Raw genomic sequence first — 20750 nt, 5'->3', positions numbered from 1 at the left:
TCCCACACTCTCTTGGCCAGTCTGGACATAGCAGTGGAAGCCTTACCCATGCGCTTGTTGATTTCTGCATCTAGAGACAGGTTACTGGTGATAGTTGAGCCTAGGTAGGTGAACTCTTGAACCACTTCCAGAGCGTGGTCGCCAATATTGATGGATGGAGCATTTCTGACGTCCTGCCCCATGATGTTCGTTTTCTTGAGGCTGATGGTTAGGCCAAATTCATTGCAGGCAGCCGCAAACCTGTCGATGAGACTCTGCAGGCACTCTTCAGTGTGAGATGTTAAAGCAGCATCGTCAGCAAAGAGGAGTTCTCTGATGAGGACTTTCCGTACTTTGGACTTCGCTCTTAGACGGGCAAGGTTGAACAACCTGCCCCCTGATCTTGTGTGGAGGAAAATTCCTTCTTCAGAGGATTTGAACGCATGTGAAAGCAGCAGGGAGAAGAAAATCCCAAAAAGTGTGGGTGCGAGAACACAGCCCTGTTTCACACCACTCAGGATAGGAAAGCTTATACCGTACACTAAATTGAAAGAAGTACATGTAAATCGCTGTTTCACCTGGAAGGAGTGTTTGGGGCCCTGGACAGCGAGATAGGAGGAGGTAAGAGGGCAGGTGTTGCATCCACTGCACTTGTGTAGAATGGTGCCATGGGAAGGAGAGGGAATTGTAGAGTGGACTAGGATGTTGTGGAGGGAACGGTCCCTTCGGAAAGCTGAAAGGGGAGGGGAAGATGTGTTTGGTGGTAGCATCACACTGGAGATAGCAGAAATGGCAGAGGATGATCCGCTGAATACGGAGGCTGGTGGGTGGAAGGTGAGGACAAGGGGAACCCTATCATGGTTCTGGAAGGGAGGGTAAGGGGTGAGAGGAGTAGTGTTGGAAATGGGACGGGCACGATCAAGGGCTCTGTCAAGCCCGGTGGAGGGGAATCCTTCTTTGAGGGAAAAGGAAGACATATGCTAGCAATAGTATGGAAGGTTGTCATCGAGTATGTTTGGACAGAATGGGTGAAAAGGAACAACATACTCATGTCTGGCACATTGTGGGGCCATGAACAATTAGTATGCTCACCAAAGCAGAATAACTGATATTTAAGAAGCAGAATATGTGCGGTAGTGCTGAATAGACTCTGTTGACTAACAGGAAGCAGAGAGTGGGGATAAATGAGTGCTATTCTGGTTGGCAATCAGTCACTAGTGGTGTGCCTCAGGGATCGGTGTGGGGACCGCAATTATTTACAATTTATATAGATGATTTGGAGTTGGGGACCACGTGTAGGGTGTCCAAGTTTGCAGATGACACTAAGATGAGTGGCAGAGCAAAGTGTGCAGATGACTGTGAAACTTTGCAGAGGAACATAGATACATTGAGTGAGTGGGCAAAGGTCTGGCAGATGGAATACAGTGTTAATAAATGTGAAGTCATTCATTTCGGTAGAAGTAACAGTAAAAAGGATTATTACTTGAATTGTAAAAAGTTGCAGCATGCTGCTATGCAGAGGGACCTGGGTGTCCTTGTGCATGAATCGCAGAAGGTTGGTCTGCAGGTACAGCAAGTAATTAGGAAGGCAAATGGAATTTTGTCCTTCATTGCTAAAGGGATTGAGTTTAAAAGCAGAGAGGTTATGTTGCAGCTGTATAAGGTACTGGTGAGGCCGCACCTGGAGTACTGTGTGCAGTTTTGGTCTCCTTACTTGAGAAAGGATGTACTGGCACTGGAGAGGGTGCAGAGGAGGTTCACTAGGTTGATTCCGGAGTTGAGGGGGTTGGCTTATGAGGAGAGACTGAGTAGATTGGGATTATATTCATTGGAATTCAGAAGAATGAGGGGGGATCTTATAGAAACATATAAAATTATGAAGGGAATAGATAAGATACAAGTAGAGAGGATGTTTCCACTGGCAGGTGAAGCTAGGACAAGAGGGCATAGCCTCAAGATTAGAGGGAGCAGATTTAGGACTGAATTAAGAAGGAACTTCTTCACCCAGAGGGTTGTTAATCTATGGAATTCCTTGCCCAGTGAAGTAGTTGACGCTTCTTCAGTAAACGTTTTTAAAGCTAAGGTAGATATCTTTATGAACAATAAAGGAATTAAGGGATACGGTGAGAGCGCGGGTAAGTGGATCTGAGTCCATGAAAAGATCAGCCATGATCTAATTGAATGGCGGAGCAGGCTCGAGGGGCTGGACGGCCTACTCCTGCTCCTAGTTCTTATGATCTTAGTTGCTTGGCGTCTTTGCTGGGTACTACAATAATACAAATGGTACCTATTTCCTGTACAGTATGTGCCTCAAGCTCCAGTGTAAGCTAGCAATATACGGTTGTTAGTTCTTACAAAGCTTGTGCTGTATCTCACCTACTGACTCCTCTCATGCATCCCCACCCCCAACCCTTCACCCCGCTCTCTGGAATACTCTCCCTAACCCTTCCCAAATCTCCACCTTCCTGTTCTACTTTAAGTGTTAGCCTTGGCTCAGTGATAATATTCTCATTTCTGAGTCAGAGGTCATGTGCTCAAGCCCCATTTCAGAGACGAGCGCACAATCGGCTTAGTGTAATACCAAGGGAGTGCTGAACTGTTGTTACACTGAGGCCTGTCATCGTGCTCAGGTGGATGTAAAAGATCCTATGGCACTATCTGAAGCAAAGCAGAGGAATTTATCCTAATGCCCTAGCCAACATTTTATCCCTCAGCCAATACCACTAAAGAAAGCACATTATCGTGTGGGTGTTGGCTGTGTACAAGTTGTCTGCTGCATTTGACTACATGTCAACAATGATTACACTTCAAAAGTACTACAATGGCTGTAAAGTAAGTTGGGACATCCTGAGTTGTCCTGAAGACATGAAAGGCACTTTACAAATGCAAGTCCTTGCCTTTCCTTTACGATCTTGCTTAAAATCCATGTTTCATCAAAATGTCGGTCATCCCTTCTAATCTGACATTTGGCTCAACGTCTGCTTCAGTTATGCTTCTGTAAAGCACTTTGGAACATTTTATCTACGTGAATGCAATTGCATGTTGTTGTTATTGAGTACATGACATTAATCTTACCTGAGTTACCACAATAATTAAAAAGATTGCAGCCTTCTCAGACAAATTCATGTGGAGAAATACATTACCAGAGCAGTCACTTTGAATTTTTGAAATCTTAAATATTTAATGTAATTGTTTTACCAAACCAAGGTGCCTTAATCCAAAAATAATGATAATTCTAATCGATGGCTTCAATAAGGATGTGGTCATGACATGTAATTCATTGTTACTCTGGGCATATGCCCATATTTGGATGAGGCAAACTTTGCATTGGGTACAGTTGACAAATTCAGTATATGTTAATCTGCTTCACACATTTAAATAAGATAGAAATGTGAGTGGTTGCACAGTTGCATGGCACATTGAAATGCCAGTATGGTAGGTCACAAAGTGGCAAGATACTGATTTGAGACTATAATTACGCACAAGTTAAGTTCTCTACCCCCAGCGATGCTGTTGGATGGAACATGCAGAGTTTGAGCCAGCTGCTTCAATCCACGAGATGAGAGAGAAGGTCACTTTACAGCCCTTTTTTGGCAGTGATAGAGCAGCCTTGGCAGAACTCCAGGAGGGTGGGTAGGTCACCTGCCCATGTTTTTGGCTGGGGCCATGGGTGCTGACAGAAGGGAGAAAATAAAAGCTTTCAAAAATAAAATTGGAGATGTATGGACATTCAAGGATTCTAACAGTTAATGCCGGGAGAGAAATGGAAACAGTATAACCTCTCCTGATACCGCTTAGTTCCTCCCTTATAGAGCTATCTTTTCATTTGATCTGTAGGTTAAGCTAAAGCATCCTGCTCCCATACTGCATGCGTTGGCAACAAGATTCAAGTGGCCTTGTCAGCATGATGCTCACCAGTGCCCAAGTAGGACCTGGGTGAATCGAGTTCCACAGACTATCAGTTGATCAGGAGTAGCGGGACAACATTGATCTATGCAGTCATGTCCTGCAAGTTCCCGCAGGCAAGCCAACAGCAGAAAAAAGAAATCAAGTCCCATTTGTAATACGGGTCTCTGAAAAGGATAAAAATACATTTGTGAGTTTGCCAATGGCAAGGATGCCGAGTTGCACAGATGAAAATTGTTTTCTCCAGGTCCTCTTTTTTAAAAAACTTGCCCTCGGTTGTTTCTACGCATTTGGCTTGTGCTTGTGTGTGTCTGCAACAGGAATGGGCAGGGATTCAAATAAAATATTGAACCACGTCATGAAGTCTGAACTGTCGTCCTCAATTAGTCATCTTGCATAGTACAACTCTCTTCAAATAACGGCAGTGACTAATCAGGTGGAAGAGGGTGAGAGTGGTTCTTCCCAGCAGCACTTGTCAGGGTTCAAATCTTAGCCTTCAGGTTGTGAATACCCGTGCTTTCCCCTCCTCCTCTGACTAATCCTGGAGTCCTCCCACAAATTTGCAACATAGTACTTGATTATCCCAATATTTACTGACAGACGTCCATTTGTATGTGGTGGTGTCAACAAAGTGCTGAAAAGACCCTGATCTGTGAACATGTGATGTTGCCTCAAGTGCTGGTTTATGAGTTTATGAGCACTGCCAAAACCATTACAAAGTGAAACTTTAAATGAAGAGAAATTTGCTACCTATAATTTAAAGTACAAATGCTCTGCTTGGGCAGTGTTAATTGGTTGAGCAGTCACCTGTAGGAGCCAGCCTTGTATAGCAACACTATATTTTAATATGTATAATGAACTTATTTTAGAAAATACTGTTTGGGTGACAGACCCCTTCCCCACCCCACTTTGTCCTTAAATATTTGCCGAATTAGCTGATCTTTTAAAGTAGCCGTTTTAGGACATTTCTGGCTGGGCTTAATACCAGGCCTGGGTTCAGTGCTAATGAGACAAAGAAAGACAGCCGCTTTTATGATCTCAGGATGTCTAAAAGCACTTTACAGCTAATGAGGTACTTTGAAAATGTAGTCCCTGTTGGAATGTAGGAAATGCAACAGTCAATTTGTACACAGCAAGCTCCCACAAACAACAATGGGATAATGTAAAGATAATTGTTTTTTGAGATATTAGCTGGGATTTTGTGAGGCCACCTGAGGCGGGAATAGAGGTGGGGCTTGGGGGGGGGGCACGGAATATTGTGACAGGTGGTGGGAGGTGGGGGGCGGCGGCGAATCAGAGGGCCTGTTGCCCAGCGATCTTCCCGGGGTGGGATAGGCCAACGGCAGCCTTCCCACCCAGAGGCCAATTAGGCCCTTAAGTGGCCTATTAATGGCCAGTTAAGGGTGTCTTCCCACCGCCGCTGGGATTTTGTGGGGGGATCCCTCCTTCATGGGTAATCTGTGGCCCACAAAGGACCCCCACCGGGAACAACTTTACCACCCAGAACCCCCCTTCCCCCTGGACTGCACAATCACACTCCCACCACCCCCCCCCCCCCCCCCCCGCCCATTTGGGCCTTCCGGACTGGCCCTGGCGACCCTGGCGACCCTGGCGACCCTGCCTCACGTGCCACTGTTCCAGAGTTCCAACACTAGGCCTGGGTCTGAGGCCTCTGCAGTACTGGCAGTGGCCACCGCTCCCAGTGGCGCTGCCGATACTGCTGAGCTGCTGGCTCTCTGATTGGCCGACAGCTCTTGGAGGCGGGATCCTGTCCCTTTAAAGACTTTAAAGGGACAGGGATCCCATCTCCTGAAACTTCGATTTTAAAAAAATGGAGGATCACTCCGGTGGGGTGGGTGGGGGCACGAAAAGGCAGAGGTGGTGTTCCCCCTGCCTTTTCAGCCCAGAGCTGGGAGACCCACCTCCAGCAGAAAAGCCAGCCTGTTGATTAAGGAATTAATATTGGCCAGAATACTAGGAAGAACTTTTCTGTTCTTCTCCAAAATAGTGCCATGGGAAGTTTTACAGCTACCTTAGAGAGCAGACGGGGCCTTAATTTAACATCTCATCCAAAAGACGTCACGTTTGATGTTTGCAGCGCTCCCTCTGCACAGCACTGTCGTGTCAGCCTGGATTTTGTGTTCAAGTCTTTCGAGTGGAATGTCATATTTGAGACTTATCTTCGGAATGATAAATGTCTGCAGTGTGCTTTTTGCGATTTGCTTCATTTCCTTCACTCCACCTACAACCTTTTGTTCTAATAGACATAATTGACAAGATATCATCGTCATACTTATGCCCCTTCACCTAATGCTGAAATTCAAAATGATTTTTTTAGAAATCATTCTTTGGGACATAGGCTTCGCTGGAAAGGCTGGCATTTATTGTCCATCCCTTAAGCTGGGGGTGAGCCACCTGAACCTCTGCAATCCATGTGGCAAAGTTGCTCCCACAATGCTGTTGGGGAGGGAGTTCCAGGATTTTGACCCAGAAACAATGAAGGAACAGTGATTATATGTCCAATTGAGCCTGATATGTGACTTGGACGTGAACTTGGAGGTGATGGTGTTCCCATGTGTCTGCTGCCCTTGTCCTTCTAGGTGGTGGAGCTTGCAGGTTTGGGAGGTACTGTCATAGATATTTTGGCGAGTTGGGTCAAAATCCTGGAACTCCCTTCCTAACAGCACTGTGGGCGTGCCTACACCACATGGGCTGCAGCAGTTCAAGAAGGCAGCTCACCACCACCTTCTCAACGGCAATTAGGGATGGGCAATAAATGCTGCGACACTCACATCCCATGAATGAATTTTTTAAAAATCCTGTAGTATACACTGCAGCCAAACTGCACTGGTGGTAGTGGAAGAGGTGGATGTAGACAGACTGCTAATCAAGTGGACTGTGTGCCCTGGGTAGTGTTGAACTGCTTGAGTGCTGTTGCAGCTTGGCAGAGCACTAATTTAGCAGCTGAAGGAGGGCATTAGGTGGTAGTCAGCAAGAAGTTTCCTTGCCAGTGTTTGACCTGAATCAATGAAACCTGGTCATTTTAGGGTGCCAGCGGGTAAAATGACCACAAAAAAGCATCTATCTGGTTCACTAATGTTTTTTTGGGGAAAGGAACTTTCCACCCTCACTGGTTTGGTCTACATGTGACTCCAGTACCACACTATATGTTTGACTTTCAACTACAGTTGGGCAGTTTTGCCATTGCCAGCCTTGCCAGTGTTGTCTGCATCCAAGGGACGAATAAAAATAATTAATGGTGTCAATTCTTAATTCTATTATGTGAACATTTTTGTGTTTCAACAACATAAATCACATCAAGAGTCTCCACTGCTATTGACAGTTGCTCCAAGCACCAAATTAATTATTGGAGTTAGATCACAGCTCAGCCATGATCTCATTGAATGACAGACCAGGCTCGAGGTGCATTCCCTTTAAGATGTGGTCATGAATGGCTGCACTTCAATCTTAAAGGGACCACGCAGTGCAATAAGCCAGTTGTGCATAGCAAACAGAACTTAGAGGGAACATTGTTCCTAATTTAAGCCTGATTGCCTCCCCATGTAAATGTAAACTGTAAATGTACAGTATTAATCGTTATCTTATTTTCTGCACACTAAATCATTGATACTGAGGAGAATTTGGGACTCAGGCTGGACTGCAAACTGCAGAACTCAGTCCATTGTTACTCTTAAATAATTCTCAGAGTTACTGAGCAGGAATATTAATAGAGTCTAATGGAAACAGAAGGGTGGGATTTATACATCAAGGAGTTCAAACTCAGAGCTGGCTATGAATCTCGAGCTACCCTGAAACTTTGTTCCGTGTATTGGATTTAAGAATCCTTTGTAATATAGGGCTAGTCAAAATATCTAGCAGAGAAAGGGATTTGGAGACCTGTGTTTCCAACTGAAATCCTATGAAATTTTATTCGACAGATATGAGAATAGGATGTTTATTTATTATTGTATAACAAATACTAGCTCTTCCATCACAGAGACAGTCTGATAATCTGTAATCTGATGGCAATATAACCTACTCAGTTCACACCACGTGCATAAACCAGATTTTATACAGGACGCAGGTATAGTTATGATTGAGTTGGCTGCTTCGACACACTGTACGAAATGTTTTATTACGCATGTAGCTTTTTTATAAGGGTGTGATGGAGATTTGGCATGTTAAAGCTACTGGGATTTAATTCCTCATTTTAGCTCTTTGATAAATGAAGGAGGATTTAATGATTCTTTTTCTCCTCCACTAATCCATGGCACTCATTCTCCCAGATGTTCCAGTCAATCTCGTCTGATGGAATGCACTGTGCTGCATGGTGTTCATGCTTTGCTGAACAGCAGAGCAGCAATGAGTGTGGGGTAGGACTTAATGTGGCAGTGATGGAGGAGGGGGAGACTTCAAGCAAGTAATCAGCTTAGAAGCTAAATAATAAAATGGCACCACATTTGATTAATGGCTGATCTTTAAGCCTTCTTAAAATGGCAAGTGAGTCTAAGTTTACACAGGGCACCTAGCTGAAGAGTTGGAATAATTTTATACAGTCTTAATGGCATAGTCACTCAACATAAAATTGGCCCAAGTTCAGTCATAAACTGGCAGTTTCTCGCAGAGAGGTGAAGAATATCAGGCTGCTGCCATAGGGGAACGTTCTTTTGAGATTGGGGCTGAGACACATTAGTGAGGGAGGAGGATTTTCCTGAAGTCTCTAGGAATTGGAGATTAATTTCCTGGACATTTTCTTCGAGGAAAGTCATATGGGGATTCTTAAAAAAAATGTGCTTATTTCACTTCCTTTGAACATTTTCATTCACTCGTGTTATGACCAGGTGAGAAAGAGGTCTAGGGTTCCCTGTCAGCCTTCACCTGGTCTTACTGTAACAGGGTTTTATTTTTAAACACATTGTTTTTTAGCTCCCCCTTGGTGAATCCTTGTTCACCGCTTTCCAATTATAAGGCAAAGAAACGAGCACAAACAGGCTTTCTTAGGTCTCAAGAAGAAAGGTGAAATTTTATTAAACTTAAGCTTAAACTCTAATTCGGTTGATGCCGACGGATATGCGACGTGTCCACGCTGGCATACATATGCAATACACACATGCAAATGGAGACAGAAAAGAGCAGAAGAAAAATAAAGTGGAAAGGTTTGAGGAAATATCTGAAGAGTTGTTGTTATGGTTCTTCGAGCTCACTGTAGGGTCCTTGATTGTAGGTAGATTCTTGCTTTTCATTGGGGCCCAGTATTCTTCTTAAACCTTGTTCACTGTAGGAAATTTTTTCTATCTTGGGATTCATGTGTCTTCAGTGGGTTTTTGGAGTTCTGTGAGAAAGAGATGGGAGCAGACAGGAGTGGCGAGCCAGCCACAAGAGATCTTTTCAATCTGCGCAAGCTCTCAGTTCAAACTCTATAATTCAGAAAAAAACCAGACTGCCAAGCAGGTTAGTCATGTGACCAACTGGTTTGACTACATCTGTTTGTGAATTGTATTGGAGCAAGGAGTAGCTCCTTTGTCTGTTAATATGCAAAAATGTCTTTCCAGCCAGGGGCCTGGCAACCCTTTGTAACAGGCCTTCGCTTCTTCCCAGCAACAATTTGAAATTTAATGTCCATGTGGCAAAATTAATATGCCTCATTCATGGCAGGTGGGGGCCTGCATGACACTTGTTATTAAAAAAAATTGAATATGAGGAGAAAAAGGCTTTATGACTGAACGCGAATAATGAGAGGTCATGTGATAAAATCTCCAGAGCACGCCCATTCAGAGTTGGCAACCATACGAGGGAGTGCAGAGCAGAGGGAACTTTACTCTGCATCTTGCCTTACCTAGGAGTGCTTGTTCCCAACACAGAGCACTAAGGATCAGAAAGTGTCACATTCCCTCACTCTGTTGAGGTCAAAATTCACAAAAGAGGATCGGAATTAAAATTTTACAGAGGCTTGAAAAAGAAAAGTGCTTTAACAAAAAAAAAGTGTTGTTGGAATGTGCTGGTGTCTGAAATTATGATGAATATGTTCCTACACTGAAGGGTTTTTTTTTCTGTGAGAACAGGGCTTTTGGCAATCGAACCTTTTTTGGCAATCATGCTGGTGCCAGACAGTAGAATACCCTGATTTGTATGTTCAGCAACAACCATGTTACAGACAGTGCAGTTACTTGTGAATAATTTGTGAAACGTCTGGCTACTGTTGCTGGGGGAAAGAACAATTTTTAGAAAATGCGTTCTTTCTTAAACTATGAAACTCATAAAACATGTCATTGTTATCACCTTCTTTTATAAAAGTGAAATATTCAGTTCCATCCGGTTCTCACTGGATAAATGTACTGTACTGGGATTAGATAAGTCTCGAAGTCAATTCCCTGTTTTGTGATGTTTGTGCTTAGCATAGAATCATAGAATGGTTCTAGCACAAAAGGAAGCCATTCAGCCCGTCAAGCCCATGCCGGCTCTCTGCACAAGCAATTTAGCTAGTCCCACTCCCCCACCCTTTCCCTGTAGCCCTGCAGAGTGAGGGTATTAGTATTGGGGAATGGACGCACTTTCCAACCCTCCCAGTCCATGCTGGGGTCAAACACTCTTAGGTAAGGTTAGATGGGAGTGAAGCTCAAAAAAGGGCGTCCTTCTATTTTAACTCGCTGTGTGGAATTCCCACAGGATCGGGTGTAATGTTGGTTTCACAACCTGCCCAATATTAGCCTCCAATGTCTTTAATAGAGTAAAATTGAGCAGTGTGTAAAACCTGGGTGGGTTAGGTTAAAATTGCCCCCAGTGTGCCTCAGTTCCAACCTCAGAAGACATCCCCTACTCCATTAGCCTTGACATTTTCCCATTTCCCACATGGGACCCCTCTGAGCAAGATTCTCAATTTACTGCTGAAATTGGGCCTTTGCTGAGATACCTGATCATGCCTGGCTCAGCAGGAGAATTACCACAGTTATTCCCAGCGCTCCACAAATGATCAAGGAAGACATCCAGCGTGTTTCTCACCCTGATTGCCATTCACTGTCCCCGCCAGAAAGCCCATGAGTGCGGTTGTTGGGTGATTACCATGATAATCCCCACTGATTTAACAGCCAGTTCATAGCCTCCACTATGTTCACATGTGATTGTCCAGATGATTGTGACCACTGGTGGAACCATATCAAACCCAGGGAAGAGTCAGGGTCCTTCAGGAGAGCAGGAATGGGAATATTCAGCAGTCGCTGTTGAATAAGGATTTGCCCTGTGACTCCTTTGCCACCTCCTCCCCCCACAACCCTCTTCCACTTCACTGCCGGTTCCCAACCTCCCCCCAGAGAGGGTAGGAGAGAAAACGATGAAAGAGGATTGGTGGGCGGGAGAGAAGAATATTCTCCAACTTTGTTGCTTTAAAATTAAAACTATGGTATTGTGAGTGGAAACAAACAGGGAAGAATCCCCATTACTCCTCCCTGAGAAGGAGGGACTGAAATTCAGGAGATTACTTACACTGGACGCTACTGTCTCCCACCTCCCCAGCCATTGAAGTGTAGCATTTACTTTGACACATGGAACTAAAATCAGGTAGAAAGTTAAGTAGAAACCTCAAAGAACTAAACAAAAATTTAAATGAATGCATTGCTTTAAAGGGTGGTTGAAGCAGATTCATTAGTAACTTTCAGAAGGGAATTGGATGTATACTTTAAAAGGAAAAGTTTTGCGGGGCCATGGGGAAAGAACTGGGGATTGGGGCCAATTGGATTGTTCTTTCAAAGGGCCAGCACAGGCACTGTGGGCCGCATGGCCTCCTGTGTTGTATGATTCTATGAATAAGCAATAACTGTGCTGATTAAATAACACCTCCTGTTGGTAAATTGAAGGACAGGGTTAAGGGATTTAAACTAAATCCATCTGAACTGCCACATAATACTAAATACTATCTGCCCAATTACTGTACCTTGTTCTATGGGTTATTATGTAGAGCTGCTAGTAGACAGCCGGAGACCAGATATCTTGTGTGAAATTTCCCCACTGCCCAATCTCCCACACACTTTGATGATAATTTGAGAGGGTTCCAGAATGGCAAGGGCAGGTTGAACTTATGTGACTGATCACTGGTGGGGAAAGTGGTCAAAATGGAATGCAGGCTATAGACTAGTTATTAGAAAGGGAAAAGCCCATTGGCTACAGCCTCTTAATCCTAGTTTCTCTGTCAATCCCATCAGTAACCTCCAGTAATCTTCCCAGTTGCAGAGACTTTTTCATCCAATTTTAACGCTGGAATGCATGACGAGTGCATTCCTTATGTTTCAAAACATGTGGAGCAAGCGATTCTAAATCAGAGAACATTCTAATGACATCAGCTTTATGATCAGGATTCAGAGTGCTGGGCAATGATACCCCGGTAGGGAAATTTCTGTGATTAGGAGACTGTTCATGGACATTAACTCTGAAAAACAAACCTTTCCCATTTCATGATCCCACAGCTGCTACCTCCGTTCGTTAAAAACAGGCCTGTGGTGGATGGAGCCTTGAGCATGTGGAAAGGCTTTTTTTTTCACCCTCAATAATGAGAAATTGAAAGTGAAGCTTCAATTCAATTAGACAGTGAGAAATCTATCTGTTTTTGTTATACTACAGGAAGCACCACCCCACTGTGCCACAAAGGAAACATTTGGGCCTGTGATTCCCAATCGATTGAATTGCTGACTGCTGTAAGCGAAACACTCCCCATTGGAAAATGGGAGCAGAGAGGAAGGATGATTCAGCCCATCCAATGCTCTTATACGTTTGAGTGACCGGCCACAGTGTGCTGTTGTCCGAAACCCTGAAATCAGTGGCCTGCCTACCCTCATGAGGAAAGGCAATAAAGAAGAGGCAGAACATGGGATTGGTGCAGTACAGCACCAACAAGCAGTGTCACAGAGGGAGGGATTGCAGATTCTAATCCTGCACTGGCCAAGTTCAGGGCATCTTCTTGTGAAGGAGAGTGCACATTGGAATGGGAGTCTCCACAGTGCTTCCTTATCTCTAGTGACACTTTCTTATCCTCTTCCAGAATCTCCTCCTTAGTCTGCTTGAGGGCTACAATTCAAAAAGAATTCAAGGATGGGACTGCAAGAAATGGAACTTACAAGTGTGCTTGAATTACCAGTCATTATTGCCATGATTTTGAAGGACAAACTCAACAAGGGGCTCATTCAAAAATCGCACACCATCCTGGGTCAAGCCCATGCTGCAAAACACAATTCTTGGTGAACTATGTTCAATAAAATGTTGCCAGAATATTAAAAGTCTCAACAGAAATGGAGAAGCTGGTAGTTAATAATTTAACCCTAATGCATAGAATCTACAGTGCACAGCCAATATGTATGATTTGACCAAAGGCCTGATGTTGAACATGATCTTGTGTCTTTCCTTTCATCCTGTTTTCTTTTAGTTTTCTGTTGACGACCGTGGCCTTACTCTCCTCCTATTCCATCCACTTGCTTCTGAAAGCTTCTGGTGTAGTTGGTAAGTGACTTAACATGGATCCTCTCTGTTCTATGCTTTGTGCTAAGGGGGAACAAATCGCCTACCGTTAATTTACTGAAGAACTCATTGAACACAAATGCATCTGTGTTATTAATGTCCTTTGATGTTACTTCTATACCATGGCATGCTTATATGGTAATTTTCCAAAGGAAGGTTACAGAAAGGTCTCCCACACATCCCATTGGCATGAACTAGGGTATCCAACGCTCCAGGAATCCAGGATTAATTTCCTGAACGCTGTCGGCAATCTGGGAGAAAAATCAAATGGGTATTCAATTTTTTTTTCATTTTACTTTGAATACAAGGCGGGGCAATTGGAGGTGCAAGGTCACATGATAGCTGAGATTTTGTCTTGGCGACAGGAGTCTCGACCACCGACAAAACGTCAGCAAGAGCCCCGCACCGCCTCCTCTGGGGAAGGTTCGCCAAATCACGTGCCAATTAGGCACTTAACTGGACAGCGGCAGGCCTTCCCTGGGATCAAGGACCCCGACAATGGATATCCCGCATGCTGAGAGCTGTTGGCCAATCACAGGCTGGCAGCTCTTTGAGCAGCACCACCGCGGAGGTGGTGGCTACTGCCGGTGGAGCACCCACCTGAGGCCCAGGAGCGGCGTTGGGCCCAGGTTACAGAGAAGTCAACATGGGAGGGGTCTCGAGGTGGGGATCATGGGGAAGTGGGGTATAGGGGTGTCAGCAGCAAGGGTTGGCTCTCTGTGGACTCCCACCCACCTTCCTGATGCCGGGTCCGTCATTCAGGCACCAAGTGCCTTTTAATGAGGGACCACCCCCGGAGCTGGCAAGCAACTTGCACAGGTTTGCTTGGCGTGCTCCCCATGTGGCAACAGGCCCATCCACCACTGGGTTAATTCCACCGGCAGCGGGATGAGGCCCATAATTGGGCATTAATTGCTCACTAAAGGGCCTCAACTGGCAGCAGGGCGGGAAGGCCATTCACAGGCCTTTCCACCACAGATTTAATATGGGTGGAGGCGGGATGGTGGTGGAGCTCCCCCCCACCAGCACTATATCAACTGATTATACGCTCACCCCACCTCCAAACCCAATGTGGGGAAGAACAGAAAATTGCCCCTGATGAAACCTCCAGGAATATGTCCAACTATTGTTGGCAACCCTGGCACCAATGGAGGCCTATGATTGAGACTTCTGCCTGCGGCCTCTGACCGTCTGCTAGGTAGTTTTGCCCCGTGCCCTTCTTTAGTTCCCACACATCACGCACCATCAATAGACTGAGAGGGATGCCAAACAACGGCCTTGCAGGCCTCCAGCTTTGCCATAAATGCTCATTCTGACCATATACTGGGTTTGTCTGAAGGCTGGAGTATGGGAATCAGCCCTGTGCTATCTTTAGCAACAATGGTATCGCAAGGGACCACACAAGGCCATTTGGAAAGTTCATGTAACTGAGAATCGTTTAGATTTTGACTGATCCGTCACAGTCCAGCCCATGTTATGGTGGGGTAACAGCAGAATGCAGTGAATTTTCAGTTCAGATATCTTCTCTATAAAACCTTTACCACAGATTATCCATTTCCCTCATACCCATCCGCTCCATGTGACCAGCTGCACCTCCTTCACCTGGACCGATGTGGTAGAACAGATCTCAGTGCCTTTTGGTCTCAACAAATGCTTTTGAAGTATCCAAGTATTTACCTGAAAAGTCTGGACCTTATTTTGAATGACTCAATCACCGTTTCTTCATTCCTTCAGGAATCCGTGCATACGAACAGCTTGGTTATCGGGCATTTGGGACTCCTGGAAAGTTAGCAGCTGCTTTAGCAATCACCCTGCAGAATATTGGAGGTAAGAAGTCAAAACAATGATTTGAAAATTCCCCAGGTTTGAAATCAAGTTTTTTTTATGGTGTGAGCAAGAGGACAAAGAACATCAATGTAGACCTGTGGAGGAAACTTAAATTATTTATTTTTTTATTTGTTCATGGGATGTGGGCATCACTGGCTAGGCCAGCATTTATTACCCATCCTAATTGCCCTTTATAAGGTGGTGGTGAGCTGCCTTCTTGAACCGCTGCAGTCCTTGGGGCGTTGGTACATCCACTGTACTGTTAGGAAGGTAGTTCCAGGATTTTGACCCAGTGACAGTGAAGGCACGGCAATATTGTTCCAAGTCAGGTGGCTTAGAGGGGAACTTGCAGATGTTGGTGTTCCCATGCATCTGCTGCCCTTGTCCTTCTAGGTGGTAGAGGTCGCCGGTTTGGAAAGTGCTGTCGAAGAAGCCTTGGTGAGTTGCTGCAGTGCATCTTGTAGATGGTACACACAGCTGCAACTCTGTGTCAGTGGAGAAGGGAGTGAATGCTGAAGGTGGTGGATGGGGTGCCAATCAAGCAGGCTGCTTTGTCCTGGATGGTGTCGAGCATGTTGAGTGTTGTTAGAGCTGCACCCATCCAGGCAAATGGAGAGAATTCCATCACACTCCTGACTTGTGCCTTGTAGATAGTGGGCAGGCATTGAGGAGACAGGAGGTGAGTTACTCGCTGCAGAATTCCCAACCCCTGATCTGCTGTTGTAGCCACAGTATTTATGTGGCTGGTTCAGTTCAGTTTCTGGTCAATGGTAACCCCAGGATGTTGATAGTGGGGGATTCAGCAATCGTAATGTCATTGAACATCAAGGGGAGATGGTTAGATTCTCTCTTGTTTGAGATGGTCATTGCCTGGCACTTGTGTGTGGCACGAATGTTACTTGTTATTTATCAGCCCAAGCCTGGATGTTACAAAAGCAAAATACTGTGGATGCTGGAAATCTGAAATAAAAGCAGAAAGTGCTGGAAATACTCAGCAGGTCTGGCAGCATCTGTGGAGAGAGAAACAAACTTAACGCTTCAGCCTGGATGTTGTCCAGGTCTTGCTGCATCTGGACACGGGCTTCTTCAGTAGCTGAGGAGTCGCGAATGATGCTGAACATTGTGCAATTATCAGCAAACATCCCCATTCTGACCTTATGATGGAGGGAAGGTCATTGATGAAGCAGCCAAAGATGGTTGGGCCTAGAACACTACCTTGCGGAACTCCTGCAGTGATGTCCTGGGACTGAGATGATTGACCTCCAACAACCACAACCATCTTCCTTTACGCTGGGTATGACTCCAACCAGCGGAGAGTTTCTCCCTGATTCCCATTGAATTCAGTTTTGTTAGGGCTCCTTGATGCCATACTTGGTCAAATGCTGTCTTGCTTTCAAGAACGGTCACTCTCACCTCACCTCTGGAGTTCAGCTCTTTTGTCCATGTTTGGAAAAAGGCTGTAATAAGGTCAGGAACTGAGTGGCCTTGGTGGAATCCCAACTAAGCGTCAGTGAGCAGGTTATTGCTGAGCAAGTGCCACTTGATAACACTGTCGATGACCCCTTCCATCATTTTGTTGATGATCGAGAGTAGACTTGTGGGGTGGTAATTGGCTGGGTTGGATTTGTCCTGCTTTTTGATGTCCTCTTTTGTTGCCAATATAGTGTCATATTTAAGATGCTCCAATATTTCTGTTGCTCATTGAGGACCTCTAAGTGCAGAATGCCAGTACTGGGACAATACACTACTTGGTAACACCATAAACAATACCCCAGGGAAAAATCTGGCTGTTCTCTGCTGTGAACCAATTGAGCCTGGGGATCTATGGAATTCCCTACCCCAGAGAACTATGGATGCTCAGTCATTGAGTATATTCAAGACTAAGATCAATAGATTTTTGGGCACAAAGGGAATCGGGGATAGCGAGGGGAAAGTGTAGTTTTTTTATTTAGAGATACAGCATTGAAACAGGCCCTTCAGCCCACCAAGTCTGTGCCGACCATCAACCACCCATTTATACTAATTCTACATTAATCCCATATTCCTACCACATCCCCTCCCACCTACCTATCTATACTAGGGGCAATTTATAATAGCCAATTTACCTATCAACCTGCAAGTCTTTGGCTGTGGGATGAAACCAGAGCACCCGGCGAAAACCCACACGGTCACAGGGAGAACTTGCAAAGTCCACACAGGCAGTACCCAGAATTGAACCCGGGTCGCTGGAGCTGTGAGGTTGCGGTGCTAACCACTGCGCCACTGTGCCGCCCTGTTAATGCAGGAGATCAGAAATGGTGGAGCAGGCTTGAGGGGCTGTATTGTCTACTCCTGCTCCTATTTTCTTATGTTCTAAAATGGATTCATTGTCTGCGTTTATCCCTCTATCATTGATGCATTAGTTAAGAGATATCAAGATTAGAATTATTTTTGGTGAGTGTAGGGAAAGGCAGACCTTTCTCAGACCATTAACTCCTCACCTCAGAGAAATAAATAATCTTAGTTCAGCCAAAGGGGTTACGACCACTCTGCATGATGTTCATAGAACTACTTCCATTCCTTAAATGGGCATCTCAGAGCATACTGAATTTTAAAACTCAAATCAGCTGGTTTTCCTTTTTATCCATAGACTGCAAAGAACTGTTTCCATAGAAGCGTTAGCATTGTTTTTATGATAAAATGGGAAAAGGTCTGCTTTTCAGAAATTGCCTGCTTTATTTGCATGCATTCCCTTGATTTTGTTATTACAGAGAAAAATGGGCATTGTCTCATTTTTCATTAATAGAGGGATTTCAACCTCTCCTCTCCCACTCCCCACCTCCTATAGTTCCACCGGCTGATGTGCTATAGCCCTGCTCCATACACTACCCAGTGAAAACCAGCTGTATAATCACTGCCAGGATATTACAACATAGAGTCTCATTATTGCATTGATAGCATGTATTCACTGATATCAGTATCCATTGTAACAGCTGCATCTACTGCATGTGTGCCTACACCTTTCAAACTGACCTAAAGTTGACTCTTTCTAATTATATCATGTAATAGTGATCCATTGCACGTAATATTTATTCAGTGGGTAGGTCCAGCATCATACAGAATCTGTGACTTTCATATATGTTTATAATTCAATTAATTCTGCTGCTGGATAAATACTATAATACCATATGGGTCTCTGACACACATCCCCTGTTGACGCTGTTCTCTTTATTGAGTCCCCCATGAGCAATTAGCTATTTCATGTTTGAGAATGCTGGTAGGTTATCTATGAACTCAGCCTCTGTCAATTCCACCTTGTAATCATCTACAGAAAGGGTGTGAGCATGCCCAGAATTGACTTATCCACATACATTTTTAAGAGAAAAAAGAAAGACTTGCATTTATATAGCACTTTTCACGACCTCAGAGCATCCCAAAGTGCTTTACAGCCAATTAAGTGCTTTTGAAGTGTAGTCACTGTTGTAATTTAGGAAACATTACCCCAATAATGCATTCCTCCGGAACAACATGTCTGAAATCTCTGGAGGCCCAGTTCCTCAGACAGAGATGTGTCTTCTGCTGCGGTTCATTGTTGGGGTTTAAGCAGAAAGCCCAACCTAATGCTCTTTGTTTGCTTTCAGCCATGTCCAGTTATCTCTACATTGTGAAGTATGAACTTCCCCTGGTGATACAGGCCTTTCTGAACGTTGAGGAGAAAGCTGGGTGAGTAGAAGCTCCTGAAAGATAGAAAGGGTGGAATAAATATTCAGGGTAGGTTGTAAATTTCCTTGGACCTTCTCCCATCCCTCAACCGTTACTTCAGCAGCAGCTCAGCAGAATCCCCCTTTTATTCGTGTAAACGGGGTTTCATCAAACTTCCGCCAGTAGAGCAGGAGAAGCCCCAAGGATGTTCTGACCTTTGCTCTTCCTTTAAGCTCCAGAATATTAAATGCCCATAAATTATATTACTGAGCCTGGGCACTGAGGATAATTGAGGGCTTCAGCAATGCTTCAGTTGAGAAGGTGATGATATTGGCCTTGCGCGTATCCTGAGGTACTGCTCCCTCGTCCCAGCACAGACATAGCAGTTCATGTAGTGCTGAGAGTATAGCAGGCTTGGCATTCTTGATTATTTCAGGGGTAATGCTGTCCTTCCCAGGGACTTTTCCGCTGGCTAGAGAATCAATGGCATCACTGAGTTCCGATTTTGTTGGCTATATGTCCAGCTCATCCATGACTGACAGAGACTGGGCTGCACTGAGGGCAGTCTCAGTGACAACATTCTCCCTGGAGTACAGTTCCAGGTAGTGCTCAACCCAGCGGTCCATTTGTTTGCATCGGTCAGTGATTATGTCCCCTGATTTAGATTTGAGGGGGGCGATCTTCTTGATGGTTGGCCCAAAAGCTCTCTTAATGCCATCATACATTCCTCTGATGTTTCCGGTGTCTGAGGCCAGCTGAATATGACTGCATAGGTGTTGCCATTGAAGAGAAGAAGGAGCAGCGGGACCCTAGGGAAGCTTTGCGAAAAGGTGTCCCGAACACCCAAAAAGTCACCAACGGCTCCTCGGCCGCAACTTCAAAGTGCCCACGGGAGATGGCTCGGAGAGCATCTGCAGCGCACTGTCGGCAATGCTGGTACCGGCGCCCGAGGATGTCGCTCACCCCCCGAAGGACGCGGACGAGACTTCCAGGCGTCGATGGTGGGAACTGAGGAAATGGCTTATTACCTGCACCCCCTTTCCCCCCCCTTCCCACCTTCCACCCCCCCCTTCCCCTTCCCAGCTCCACTCTCTCAGCTCCCCACCCCCCCCCGCCGTGCCCCCCCTCCCCCCTCACAACCCCTTCCCAGCCACCCCCCCAGCACCATCTTCCCCCTGCACCCCCTTTGCCTGCAACCCCCCCACCCCCTTACAGCCCCCTTCCCAGCTCCCCCTCGCACCCCCTCCTCCCACTGGCATCATCCTACACCTGTGTAGGGGCCCTAACAACCCCACTGCCTTGTGGGCGTCTCGGGAGAGACTAAGGCTAAGGGAGTAAACCCTAACAGAAAATCCAGAGCGGAACCCCGTAGGCGGTCATGTGTCACCTTTGGCATGTTTCCGGCAGTTCTTGCAGCCATACCGGTGCCAAACGTCGTGCTCTGCACTCCTTTGGACCCTACCAGAAAGGCCGAGAGGGGGGCTTTGACAATTGGGCAACTCTCAACCCCCATACATTCGCCCAGTCATGCGCCATGGAGAGGTCACTCCATAGTTGCCTCACAGCGACTGAAACAACACGAAAGGCAGCAGTTACGGGTTATAAGTCCAGCTCAATTGGCCTAGAGATTGGGCGCCACGGGTTGCCTTTGTCAGTGGGAGAGGTCATCGCACCTCACTGGACAGCTACTGCCCACCTCAAACCGGGCAGCCCCCGGTCAATAAGGTTCTGTCCCGCCTCAGTCCACCTGCTTCAATGGGTGCTTGGAGCTCAGGGTCATTGCCCGAAAAGTGGACTGCAACACCACACCAAACAACATGAAAAAAGGAAAGAAGGTACCAGCCCTTCGCATTTCA

General features: G+C 45.6%; 1 protein-coding gene across 1 annotated transcript in view; it reads left to right on the top strand.

Moving 5' to 3' along the window:
• Positions 1-20750, top strand: part of slc38a3a (solute carrier family 38 member 3a) — a 144482-nt gene that overhangs the window by 58040 nt on the left and 65692 nt on the right. The window contains exons 5-7 of the mRNA XM_068052033.1: positions 13295-13368; positions 15121-15213; positions 18834-18915. Coding sequence (XP_067908134.1) covers positions 13295-13368; positions 15121-15213; positions 18834-18915 — 249 coding nt within the window. The remainder of the gene's footprint in view (positions 1-13294; positions 13369-15120; positions 15214-18833; positions 18916-20750) is intronic.

Source organism: Heterodontus francisci, chromosome 19 (genome assembly GCF_036365525.1).
Source record: "Heterodontus francisci isolate sHetFra1 chromosome 19, sHetFra1.hap1, whole genome shotgun sequence".
Classification (NCBI taxonomy): domain Eukaryota; kingdom Metazoa; phylum Chordata; class Chondrichthyes; order Heterodontiformes; family Heterodontidae; genus Heterodontus; species Heterodontus francisci.
Note: the sequence above shows the minus strand (reverse complement) of the source record. Positions and strands in the feature narration are given on the sequence as shown.